At 38.8% G+C, this 14063-nt stretch overlaps 1 protein-coding gene across 1 annotated transcript in view; it reads right to left on the bottom strand.

Annotated features, from left to right (window-relative positions):
• The window catches only part of DIAPH3 (diaphanous related formin 3), a 564474-nt gene that overhangs the window by 234778 nt on the left and 315633 nt on the right, over positions 1–14063 (bottom strand). Inside the window, exon 21 of the mRNA XM_054719838.1 lies at positions 8436–8675. Coding sequence (XP_054575813.1) covers positions 8436–8675 — 240 coding nt within the window. The remainder of the gene's footprint in view (positions 1–8435; positions 8676–14063) is intronic.

Consider the following 14063-nt stretch of genomic DNA (forward strand, 5'->3'; position numbering starts at 1 on the left):
AATACTTCCCATTTAGTCATGGGCTATACTTTTTAAATATAGTTAGTTTTGCTTTGTAGTATGTTGATAATTTTTGCACCTATGTTTATGAATGCTATTAAGGTAAAGTTCCCTCATATTGTTAATGCCTTTGTCTGGTTTTGGTATACACCTATTTTATCACCATGCTCTTCCCCACCGTCTAAGAATAAATATTCATAAATACCATTGGTAAGTATAGACCATAATGTTACATGCTTTGTCTGTGATGCACAAAATCTAAAAATAATGCAGATCCTCGATAAAGGAGACCTAGATATGAAGCTTCCTAGAGTATAAGAAAATGGAAAATGCCATTTAATTTTTGATTTTTCATTTGTAAAACACAAAAATCAGGAGTGAAAGGTAAGACTTATGTCATACCTTTCATTTGTAGAGCTGTTGATAAGTGAGGTGTTGAGGGAGTTCTATGGCTGTGTGTTTGGGAGAAAGGAAGTGTAACAGATTAGCAATGTTTGTCACAAGAGCCACGAGCTATAGCACACAAGTGGCTTTACTGACTGTAAGCAAAGCCACTCTGTCTTTTGTAATTCCATTAAAAGAATAATTCTAATTTACAATGTTTAATAGCAATTGAAAAACCAAACAGAGGCAATGTGAATAAAATTTATCAAAAATACTAGTTAGGCCTGATGGTGTGGCTAAGTGGTTGAGCATCGACCTATGAACCAGGAGGTTATGGTTTGTTTCAGGTCAAGATACATGCCCAGGTTGCTGGCTCCATCCCCAATGAGGGGCATGCAGGAGGAACCCAACCAATTATTCTCTCTTATCATTGATACTTCTATCTCTCTCTCCCTTCCTCTCTGAAATCAACATATAGATAGATAGATAGATAGATAGATAGACAGATAGATAGATATATCTATATCTATATCTATCTATCTATCTATCTATCTATCTATCCTATATAATAAAGCGGTAATATGCAAATTGACCATCACACCCTCACAAGATGGCTGCCTATGACCAGGCCAGCAGGGGTGTTAGTGAGGAATGACCAAACGACTAAACAAGCAGGCTGGGTGGGGCGACCAGGCAGGCAGGGGGGTTAGTGAGGGACGACCAAACGACTGAACAAGCAGGCTGCGTGGGGCAACCAGACCGGCAGGGGGGGCGGTGAAGGGCGACCAGGCCGGCAGAGGGGGGCAATGAGGGGTGACCAGGCCAGCGAGGGGCAGTTGGGGGTGACCAGGCCAGCAAGGGGGGAGGGCATGAGGGGCGACCAGGCCAGCAAGGGGGGGGAGCAGTTGGGGGCAAACAGGCCAGCAGGGGAGGCAGTTGGGGGCGACCAGGCCGGCAAGGGGGGAGGGCATGAGGGGCGACCAGGCCAGCAAGGGGGGGGCAGTTGGGGGCAAACAGGCCAGCAGGGGGGGGCAGTTGGGGGCGACCAGGCTGGAAGGGGGGCAGTTAGGGGCTACCAGGCCAGCAGGGGGGCAGTTAGGGGCAATCAGGTAGACAGGCAGGTAGGTAAACAGTTAGAAGCCAGTGGTCCCGGATTGTAAGATGGATGTCTGACTGCCGGTTTAGGCCCGATCCCGACCCCCCACCCCATGTATAAATTTCGTGTACCGGGCCTATATATATATATTTAAGCACTAGTTAGTAAAGCCAATTAAATGTTTCTTGGAAAATGCTATACATTAAATGTGTTAATGAATGAGTCAAAGGGTTTAAGAGTTCTAAATAGTTTCACATTGCTTTGGAAGTCAGTATTTCATTGATTTAATTGGCCAAAAACTGTTTTACTTTCAAAGGGTGCCAAAATTTACTAGTGTGATTTTGCCAATGTGATAAGAAATAAAAACTTTTCTCAAGTTTTTTAAAACACTGACTGCAGATGGAACAATGGATTTGTTTGGCAGAGAACTTTCTTAAAACTAATTTCATAGAGTAAAGGAAAAGGTGATATACAAGAATCAAAATTTCACACAAAAAATTATTCACAATATTAACCTTTGTGACTGTACAGGTAGACAAAATACAAACTGCCTGTAACAGTTTGTCTCCTGTATTTGTCCCACAACCCCAGGACTGTGCATCCTTTGATGAAACTTTACCTGTACAAGGCAGAACCCTGCAAAGTAACTCAGGACACTGGCCATCAACTTATTCCAGTTCCACTGTGTGCCTGAAATTCATATTCCTTTCACTCCTCCCGCCCCAGGACAGTACTCAGCTTGGCAATAAAGAGAAGCAGCAGTTTGTGGAAATATTTTCACCACTCATCCTTAAGTGAAGAAGTAGAGTTGTTTCTTTTTTGTTTTATTTTTTTGTTGGTTAGGTTTTACTTGTTTATGTTTGTTGGTTGGTTCCAGACAACCAACCAAGGATCTTGTATGCTGGGAAAAGAAAGTAGGGCAGAGGACACATAAAGTGATTCTCAGTTCAGTCTGTGCATTAAAATCACCTGGGGACCTTTTTTTAAAAAGTGCCAGGATGTACATCAATACATGCTAATCTGATGTGGGTCTGATATATGAGTATTTCTTAAAGGGCACTCCAGGTTCAGAGTCAGGGTCCGAAAAAGAGGAGCTGTTCACAACTTTAAGAAATCACTAGAGTTGGTGGAGGCATTAAAAAAAAAAGGGGTGGGGGGGATGGGGAGTTCCCCAACCCAAGTTTGGTGAAGTTATTCAAATGTGACCTGTACTTGTAAAAGGAATATATAGAAGATCAGATAAAATCTGTATATACTAGAAAAGATAAAATTAAACAAAAGACAAAAATCAATCTTTCATGCCACACACTCACACCCGTAGCACCTAACTCCTACCCTACAGCCCAAACTGTGCACCCTTTGATAAGTTCTCTCTGAGATAAATTACCACATGTTCTATTCCCAAAGAGGTTAGAAATTCTCTTAAATTTATACTATGGATAAATTTATAGCAGAATCCATAAATAACAGCACAAATACTGATAAAAATTAGTTATTACAGTTGGTACACTCTTCCAAAATTTAAATCTACTATTCTACTAGAGGAAGTTAGTCTAATTACCTAGAACAAAGTACTACCTTTTATAGCTACATAATTGTATTCTCTGAGATGATCTGTTATTCAGAAATCATACCCCTCATTAGACATTAGTAAACATTACTAAACACATGTTATAGTTACTGCATGTGGATTGATAACATCAGTTTTATATTTACAAGTTAAAATCATCTCATATATTTTAATATGGTGCTCAACTTTGATGGTTGGGTCAACTTACTCTTTTGCTAGATCTACTTGGGGAGAAAAAAGACCTTGGCCCTACCAACAGGTTTTTTGTTGTTTTTTTAAATATATTTTGTTTATTTTTTACAGAGAGGAATGAAGAGTTAGAAACATTGATGAGAGAGAAACATCAATCAGCTGCCTCCTGCACACCCGCTACTGGGGATGTGCCCGAAACCAAGATACATGCCCTTGACCAGAATCGAACCTGGGACCCTTCACACCGCAGGCCAACGCTCTATCCACTGAGCCAAACTGGTTAGGGCCCTTCCAACAGGTTTTTTAGAGAACAAACTTCAACACAAACCACATATAACTTTTTTCTAGGTAGGCACCTTGGTTACCAAGCAAGCACCTACCATTTGTTGATGAAATTTCTAAGAATATACATTTGCATTTAATCAATAAAGCTCCTAAAAAAAGAATATAACCTCATTTTATCTATTATCCAGTTTTTATCTAAGGTCTAGTCATATCTTTCGAGGAATTTCATGAATGACAAGTAGTCCATTCATTGTCCTAAAATACAAATCTAAGGTGAATCCATTTGAAAAGCCGTACCATCAGAAAGCAAGGTACTTATTCCATTTTACTTAAACTAAAAGTAGCATTACTGCAATTAAATACACATTTGTATCTCATTTACTATGAGGGTTCTCTTGGAGTGTCAAGCCCTAATACATATTTGTAGAGGATTAGAAAGGGGGAGAGAGGTTAGGGAAATAGTTGTAATGGATTTTTTTCACTTATGATTTGTGAGAATATAGCTCCACACACATTTTTCCTTTAAAACAATACACATGCAAAATTTATCAAGTCCAGCTTTGGCTAATCAGAGAAACAACTATTTACTATTTTTTAATCATGAAACATTTCATCAACATGTTTGCACTTCATTTTTACCAAAAGAAAGCCTCAAACCCATGCATCTACTTTAATTTTTATTTACATCTTAATAACAGATTCTAGTTTATTGTTTACCTTATATCTAACTTTTTGCTTTTATATTTATTTATCATAGCCATATCTAATCTTTGGGGTGAAAGTAGAAAAACCCTTTTCTCTCTCTAAACTCGAGTTATTTTAGTTAGCCATCTCAATTATAAGTTATACAAAGATATAATATAGATTTCAAAATAAAATACAACATATATGGAATTCAAAATTTATGTAGTTATTCTAACCTGTGCAAAGTTAATAATTTAATACAAATTTTCATGCACTTTTCAGATGTGAGCTAAATGTACATAGGACATTTATAAGTAAAAATTTTGGATATAGAATATTAATGTCACAGGATTACCCAGCATGTTTTAACAGATTAAAATATAATCCTGTCATTCAACTTTCAAGTAAATTTGGAATTCCTTGCGCAGGGGCTTATGATCAAACCAAATGCTTTATACTCAGTGTGAAAATTCAATTATAATTGTCAAAAGATCAAGCTACTACTTCTGATAAAAAAAACAACAACAAACAACATGATGTGATATCATCTTGTTCAATATATGCTTTCAATTTGATGTGTAGGCTAATAAAAAGTATGAAGTTCTAGTATTTATTTTGTTTCTTACACTACAGACATCTCCTAAGAGGGATGATTAAAATATCCAATCTCAATGCCTAGAAATACAGTCAACTCTATTATCTGGAGACAGATTAGCCGGTTTGTAGAATGACTATAGTAAAATAGTAACAGTATGCATTACATTTGTAGAAGATTTTAAAATTATGAGGCATCAATGACTATATCTCAATATGAGAGATGTCTATTTTCAACTACATAATAACTAAGACACAAAACTGTGTCTACTGTACTGTCATTCATTCAACCACTATTTATTGAATATTTACTATGTGCCAAGTACTGTATTAGGCTATTCCACCTCATTAATCAGACCTAAACTCTCCTGGACAACTGTCTTTTGAAGAAGCAGGAAGGGTGGGTATGTGGTCAACTGTGAGTTGGCTGTAGTTTTGAGATGCAAATCTAAAGAGAAACAGACACTTAGCACCATGAAACAATCTCTTGTAGTTGTGAACTTCTCCCCAACCTTGCTCTGTATCCTGTTTTTTCTTCCTTTGCTTCCCCAGAAACTGGCAGCACAGCTTTCCTCTTTGTCCTGTAGCCTCCAAGTTCATAATCCCCACTCCCTGACAATTCCCTAGATCAGGGGTCCTCAAACTTTTTAAACAGGGGGCCAGTTCACTGTTCCTCAGACCATTGGAGGGCCGGACTATAGATTTAAAAAAAACTATGAACAAATTCCTATGCACACTGCACATATCTTATTTTGAAGTAAAAAAACAAAATGGCAAAAACACCCACATGTGGCCCGCGGGCCGTAGTTTGAGGACGCCTGCCATAGATGTTCCTTAAATGTGTACACTCCCCCTCCACCCCCTTTCCCATTCTACCTAAAAACTCTCTATTACTACTTTAGCTGGGTCTACCATCATCTCAAAGTACAATGACTATTATGTACTGGACTACATAACTGAATAAGGCACATGAATCAGATGCCCTTTAAGACACTGAGGTAAACAAGGGGAAGGAAACACCAAAAACAACCTCAACTCATTCTTTTTTGAGCAACCACTTCAAACATATCAGTATCTTTGGAGTTATCTTTGACCCTCCCCTTTTTTCCTTCATCTCACATTGCCCTGCCTCTCTATCTGCTCAGCTACATTTTCTCTGACCCGCTCCTAGATCACATGCTGTCAAAGACCTAGTCTCTCCCACAATCACCCTCTCTAACCAGTACTGTCCAGTAGAACTTTCCACCATGGTAGAAATGTGTTGTATTTTCTCTGCCAGCATGTATGGATACTGATTCACTTGAAACATGGCAAGTATGACTGAGGAATTAAATTTTTAATTTAATTTGAATTTTAATTAATTTAAATTTAATGATTTTAGAGAGAGAAGGGAAAGGGGTAGAGAAATGGAAACATTGATGAGAGAAGGATGGAGTGGCTGCCTCCTACTGAAGTTCAAGCTGGCAATTCGGGCATGTGCCCTGACCTGAATGGAACCAGCAAGCTCTTGGTTTAAGGGTCCACACTCAACTGAGCCACACTAGCCAGGCTTAATTTAAATCTAAATAGACACGTTTGGCAAACAGTGACTGCACTGACAGTACTTTTTTCATACTGCTACTGAAATTATCTTCCTACAAGATATCTGATAACATCACTGCCTTACAGAAATAATGTCTCCATAAAAACTTCACTATAAGGTGTGGCATTTCAGGTTTTTCACCATCTAGGCCAGTGGTTGGCAAACTCATTAGTCAATAGAGCCAAATATCAACAGTACAACGATTGAAATTTCTTTTGAGAGCCAAATTTTTTAAACTTAACCTTTTGCACTCGGATGTCGAGTGTGACTCGACATGGTTAGCATCGGTAGCAGCTCTTTTTATACTCTTTGAATGTATCAATAATTTGAAATATAAAAAAATCCAAATAAATAAGTCTGTATGAAAAGAAACTCCAGTTTTTTATTCTACTGCCGCGCTTTGTAAAATCTGGGGTATTTAAAAAATTAAATCCCAAGTAGGATAAAGGAATCGAGAAAAAAGCAAGCGAGTGCAAAGGGTAAAACTTCTAAAGCCACTTCTTTAAAATAGACTTGCCCAGGCCATGGTATTTTGCGGAAGAGCCACACTCAAGGGGCCAAAGAGCCGCATGTGGCTTGCGAGCCGCAGTTTGCCGACCACAGATCTAGGCGAATTTACTATCGAATTTCCATTTTCTCCACTCGTCTCCCATTTAGGCTCTAAGTGTATAGGATCACTCTGTGTACTCACACATGCCATGATAGAGGCTTTTATACAAACTGCTGATTCTTGCTTAGAATGCTTTTTCCTCTCAGGGAACATCCACTCACTCTTCCAAATCCAGCTCAGATTCCTACTAGTATTCCTCTCTGAATATTTATCTGGTCTCCCTTAGCAGAGCTAGGCTCTCTCAACTCTGCTGCCTTAATTTTCTTGTATATAAGCTCCATTAAAATTTTTACTCACACTTAATGGGTTAAATATGAAAAACATAACTTTCACACATGCTAAGTAAATATTAATCACAAACTCTAAATGAGATGATCAGGTCAAGGCACTCTATAAATGTACAGTATTCAATACATGTGTTATGAATTACATCATCCATGCTACAGATCTGAACAGAAGACATAAGGCTAAGAAAGCGAGGAGTGGAAAATAAAGAGATGGGAGATGGGAGAGGGGAAGAGCTCACAAGGCGCTGATATTAATGGGAGGTTTAGGTCGGGGAACTCATGTACGAAAAGTCACAAAAGTACCAAGAGATTAACTATTCAGCAAACCCATAGCTAAAGCCGAACTTGTTTTTCACCTTCCCTTCCTAACTGGCAAAAGCAATAATCAAATTCCTTAGTCAGGGAGGGTAGATGTTACCAGGTCAAGAACAAGAGAAAGCTTTTCTTGTGATGTGTAACTGAGAAGAATTTGTTATAAGCAGATCAATAAAGCACTATTACTGTGGCCCATTATTTAGGAAAGAGCTCTGTTACATAAAACATTGAACCTAGCAGAAAAAAACCTCTCTAAAATTACTCAATTTCCATATCCTCTAAAATTATATTTAGACAGAAACATTTCAAAATCTGAGTTATTTTTATTCCCTCTAGAGAATAATAATTTCCCCCTTACATAAAACAATCTCACTTTTCTCTCCCTTTAGTCTGCTTGCAAAAAAAAATAAATAAATGCAAAGAAATATTTAAATAGTTAAAGGTAAAAATTTTAGTGGAAATCCTAAGCAAGTCTCAACATATATACCATCATATATAGAGGTAACTGAATTGAATGACTACTAGGTTTAAATAATATTGTGATGCTCCATTTCATTACTTTGAAAAAGCATAGGTTTACAACATAATTTCATTATTAAACAAAATCCTTCAGTTGGATTTGCAGATCACAGAAAATTAATATTTGGATTTAGTTCAGAGGTTGAGTAAATTAGCTTAGTTCACTCTGGGTTTGGGTTCATGGTTCAGTTCAAGTTATTGATAATGAGCACACCAAAACAAAAAGATTTAAATTATGTAATCAGGGCTGACATTCTATGACTAAGTGTGCAGGCAAATATGTGCTTATAAAGAAGGAAAAACAAAACAAAACTCACTTTACAGAGAGAACTAAGGTTAAATCCGAAGGTTTGAGCATTCCGGGAGCCGGCATTCATGTAGTTTCCCATTAGCAATACAAGTTCCAGCAACTTGCTAAAGCTTTTGCTCTTCTTTATCTCTTCGCAGGCAGTGCTGACAGCCATGATGTCAGGTTTGATGTTATTCACCTGCTCTTCAAACTGAAGCTTAAAGAGAATAGCACTGAGCCGCGGCCGCAGTCTCTTCACATTGCTCATCTGATTGAAAAGAAAATAGCAGATTTCCTTTAAAATGCATGGTATACTTTAGTACTGTAAGAGTGCAAGTAATCTAGGATGATTTATTGGTATGACAGTACTGAAGAAGCAGTATGTCCCCTAAAACTGATAGCATGAAAAGAGAAAAGCCCTGTTTGTTTTTCTTAGGAGTCCAGAATTGTCCCTCAAAAAAAAAAAAGACATAACACACATTTAGATGCTCAATGAAAAGAAAGCTTTAATTAAATTATAAAGCTTAAGTAAGCAATAAAGTACATACTATTTTTTACAACTAAATTTTAAAAAGAGGAAACAGCCCTAGCTGATTTGGCTCAGTGGTTGGAGCATCGGCCCGCAGACTGAAGGGTCACAGGTTCGATTCCAGTCAAGAGCAAATACCTTGGTTGCAGGCTCGATCCTGGCCCTTGTTGGGATGAGTGCAGAAAGCAACCCATTAATGTGTCTTTCTTACATCAATATTTTGCGTGCTCTCTATCTCTCCCTCTCCCTTCCACTCTCTCTAATGGAACCCTGACCGGTTTGGCTTGGTGTATAGAGTATTGGCCTGGGGACTGAAGGGTCCCAGGTTCAATTCCAGTCAAGGGCATGTACCTTGGTTGCGGGCACATCCCCGGTGGGGGGTGTGCAGGAGGCAGCTGATCGATGTTTCTAACTCTCTATCCCTCTCCCTTCCTCTCTGTAAAAAATCAATAAAATATATTAAAAATAAATAAAATAAGTAAAATAAAAAATAAAAGTCAATGGAAAAAATATCCTCGGTGAGGATTAACAAAAAATGAAATAAGGATATAGAGGCAACAAATTACAAAGCATTCATAGCATTAATTTTTTGTTCAAAATTGAAACATGCTGGGTCATGTTTAAAACATATTCAGAAAGGAGTAAAAGAAGGTTTGTTTGTTTTTCAAATAGCAATTGCTGTCCTCAGAAGCACTGCTGACAAACAATACTTGTTAGACAGAGAGAGTAAATAGGTCCCAATTTGTACTAAATTGACTTTCTTCAGCAACACAGGAAAGTAGAATGACTCCTGACATATCCTAAATGAGCAGTGTTAGGGTTAGGAAACATGGGTGTAACAGGAGACAGAAGCAGTGCAAAGCCACAGGTCTGCCTGGGACTCAGGGCTGCTATGTTAGAAATGTAGGGGTTTGAAAGTGTCAAAAAACAAACAAATGAAAAATGCTAAAAGGGCAAGAGGGTCAGCAAGTTCTTGCCTTAAACTACTCCCCATGTTCTAACAACACGTGAAGGGAAGAGCCACTTACCTGAAGGCTGAAGACATTTAAGCTATATATGAATCCTTGGCCAAATGTATTAGGAGTTTCAGACTTAGAACAGATTGATGGGGCAGTGATAGTAAACTCTTGCACTTCAACAACTATCATAAACATTAAAAGCAGTTTGAGGCAAGGTCAGGAAAAAACTAATGACCAAACCTGACTGAGTTAAAACGGGACTAGGTTGGCCAGTCACAGATCCAAAGGAAAGGTTAAAAAACAATGCCTCATGAGGTGCACAGGATGTCTGTTAAGGAGACAGAAAGCTATCTGCTAATCCTATCTATAAAAGGGTAATATGCAAATTAACCGTCATTCCTTCACAAAGATGGTGGCACCCAGTCCTCTCAGCCCTGCCAGAGTCCCCCAGTCCGGGGGGGGTGGCTGCTGAGAGTGGGCAGTGTGAGCGGCCTGGTGGAATGTTTGCTTCGTTGCCATGGCGATGAGGCAAGCATTCCACACCCGGCTGCATATGGGCCTCTAGGCAGCGGGGGCGGAGCAGCCAGGCCCCCGCAGAGAGCTACTGGCGCACGGATTCGTGTGCAGGGCTACTAGTAATATATAAGTGATTGTTATTTATAATAAGATATGCCATACAAAAGCCTAAACTTATTTGATCCAATAAGATAATAAAGACACTGCTTTAATGATATAACAACATAATCCAGCACACTCACTAAAAAGAACTGAGTATTAAAGAGGTAGCTCTCAGTAGATACCTCTGCAAATATGTCTTCAAGTGGACCAAATCCTTACAATGACTGAAAAGTTCAATAGTAAATAATATAAATGTCTAATTTATAACAGTACTTTTCCCAGGCACTTGCCATGTGAAATATTTGTTTATATGTATACAGGCAAGATTCCAAGAACTCAACTAATATAGCTAATAATAAGTAGCTACTACAAAGCATTTATAAAGGAATGTCTTAAAATTTCTTGACAAAGAATATCTTCAAATTCCTGTCTAGAGAAAATAATATTTTTCCCTAGAAGAGAGTAAAAAACTGTGAGCTCAAAAAGACATTTTTTGAAGTAAAAAGAAACATTACCAATCATGGTTTTATAGAATGAACTTAAGTTATATAAAATTTTAGAAAGACAATTTTAGAGGTTCTATTAGCATTATGTTTGGATATTGACAGTCTAGTACACAAAGTAGACTTAAGCAATTATGATTTCTCATAAAGTCATTTCAAGTCTTAAAATGCTCTCAAATAGACTTACTTTCTTGAAATTTTTATTTTTACTTAAACATTGTAAATGGTAGATATTCATATTATATTGGAGCAATTGTACATAATACTTTACTACATTTAGTATATCCTTTACAATAACAAGAGTGCAAAAGAACACTCACATGAATACATACACTTATGGTCTTCCAAGGTGGACAATGAGTCCAGAGCATCTGCTTTCAGTCTGTGCCCTTATTCATGATCAAGAACTTAAGTATTTAGCACTTTGCAATAAGTATGAGAAAGAATTCTCCAATTACAAAATACATTAATTTTAACCTATATTAGTGTACTACTTTGTGCACAAAGAGAAAAAAAGACTGCTTAAATGGCTATACGATACAGCCCAAAATATGTTAAAGCTTTCCTGCTGACAAGCTAACCATATGCAGCCAGGATAAAGTAATTAATTTTCCTAGAAAAAATATAACCTAGATTTGTATGAGTAATGAGTCTACCTAGCACTAGGGACAGGTACCTTGAAAAGATAGAGGAAGTCTATGATGTAATGCAGAACAATGTGCTATGTGTTCATGAAAAACCCTGACAAAGTGAAGTCAGGAAAGGTAACCAAACAACAGGTCTTTGACCTACAGCCCCATAAATTAGATGATCTTTCAATATTTCTCTTTCTTCCAAATTTAGAAAAGTTAGTGTTTGACTGATATGAAATGAGTGTGTTTCAGTGAATGAAATTACTAAGCTGGAAAGGAATGTGAGAGATCACCTGGTGCTCCTGCCTGGCTTTAGTCCACTATTTAGCCTACTTGACCCCATAGGCTAAATGCCTGCCCCTATTGTTTAAAACAAACTCAACAAAAGTTTATATCATAAGATCTAAATCTTGAGATCTATGAAAATAATAGCAGGGCCTTTTCTTATTAATCAAATCAAAGTTTGTCTCTTTAGATGAAATTTTAAAAATAGATTTAAAAATGAAAAAATACTTTTTAAAAAACCCTGAAGAATGTTTCATCATCACTTCACATATTCTATCAACACTGGGGGTTTGCATTTTGTTTGCTTGCTAAGGAGCGTAAAACTGTGTTTTGACTGACAGAGACTAAGCTGATAGGAGAGCTATCCTATATAATAAAGGGGTGATATGCAAATTGACTGCCATTCCAACACACAAGATGGCTGCCCCATGTAGTCAAAGATGGCCTCCACAAGATGGCCAGCAGGGGAGGGCAGTTGGGTGGGACCAGGCCTGCAAGGGAAGGCAGTTGGGGGCGATCAGCCCTGCAGAGGAGGGCAGTTAGGGGTCACTGGGCCTGCAGGGGAGGGCAGTTGGGGGCAACCAGGCTGGCAGAGGAGAGCAGTTTGGGGCAACCAGGCCTGCAGAGGAGGGCAGTTGTGGGTACCAGGCCGGCAGGGGAGGGCAGTTAGGGGTGACCACGGCAGCAGGGGAGGGCAGTTGGGGGCAACCAGGCCTGCAGGGTAGGATAGTTAGGGGCGACCAGCCCAGCAGGGGAGGGCAGTTAGGGGCAATTGGGCTGGCTGGGGAGCAGTTAGGCATTGATCAGGCTGGCAGGGGAGTGGTTAGAGGGTGATCAGGCTGGCAGACAGAAGCAGTTAGGGGCAATCAGGCATGCAGGCAAGCGTTTGGGAGCCAGCAGTCCTGGATTGTGAGAGGGATGTCTGACTGCCTGCTTAGGCCCGATCCCTCAAGGGGTCCCAGATTGTGGAGAGTGCAGGCTGGGTTTAGGGACACACACACACCCACCCCCACCCAACGTGCACGAATTTCATGCATCGGGCCTCTAGTAGCATATAAATAATACTATCAATGGTAATGGGAGTAAGGAAGGGAGGAGAGAGGAGGCTAGGGGAGGGGGGAGGGGAGGAAGAAAGGGCCCTAGCTGGTTTCGCTCAGTGGATAGAGTGTCTGCCTGCAGACTGAAGGGTCCCAGGTTCATTCCTGTCAAGGGCACATGAGGGGGTTGCAGGCTCAATCCCCAGTAGGGGGCCAGCAGGAGGCAGCTGATCAATGATTCTCTAGCATCATTGATGTTTCTATCTATCTCTCCCTCTCCCTTACTCTCTGAAATTGATAAAAAATATATTTTTAAAAAAAGCAAGGAAAGGTTATGTAAAAAGAAACTTCAAGATATTTATAATGAGAGTGTTAAAGGAAATTATTTCATTTTTACAGAGGTATCCTTTAAATTTATTGATGTAGGATCTTAGCAATCTTAAGTCCACAGCACCAAAACCAACAATAATGAGCTACAATCTGATTATCAATCTAAAGGCATAAAAAAAGTAAAAAAAATTTTTTTTTAAATTTATTTCCCTAGTATTGTTTGAAGGCAGGGAGCGGCCCTCCTGCAATCTCTCACCTAGCACCAGAGGGGACACATGCCAGATGAAACAACCTTAAAAACAGTGACCACTAAGAATCAAATAACAACCAAATCCAGAATCCTAAGGGTAATGTTTATTTCAAAATTTTGTTTGTTGGCAACATGTGTTATGGGAGCAGGAACAAAATAAGAAGAAAAGACCTTTAAACAATCAATGAACTTACAAGTATTGACTGGTTGCCCACTTGGTGCTACAAGAGGCACAGGGGTCATGGTTACTGCCCTTACAGAACATTTCATATAACTCTTTCCATCTGTCTTGAAGGGTAAAAAGTAGAAAGTCCCCAGGCAGATATAATTTTCACGTTCTCATGTTTTTTCACATGTAATTTTAATTTTACCCATTATTCTATGAGAAAAATCATTTTGGCATTTTTAAACCAACAATGTTTAATGCCATATCTGGTTCTCTTTATGCAGTTTCTTTTATAAAGAACAGATTTTCAGTAACCAATTTATTCAAAACTTGCTGGATTTTTCCAC

Source organism: Eptesicus fuscus, chromosome 8 (genome assembly GCF_027574615.1).
Source record: "Eptesicus fuscus isolate TK198812 chromosome 8, DD_ASM_mEF_20220401, whole genome shotgun sequence".
Taxonomy (NCBI): domain Eukaryota; kingdom Metazoa; phylum Chordata; class Mammalia; order Chiroptera; family Vespertilionidae; genus Eptesicus; species Eptesicus fuscus.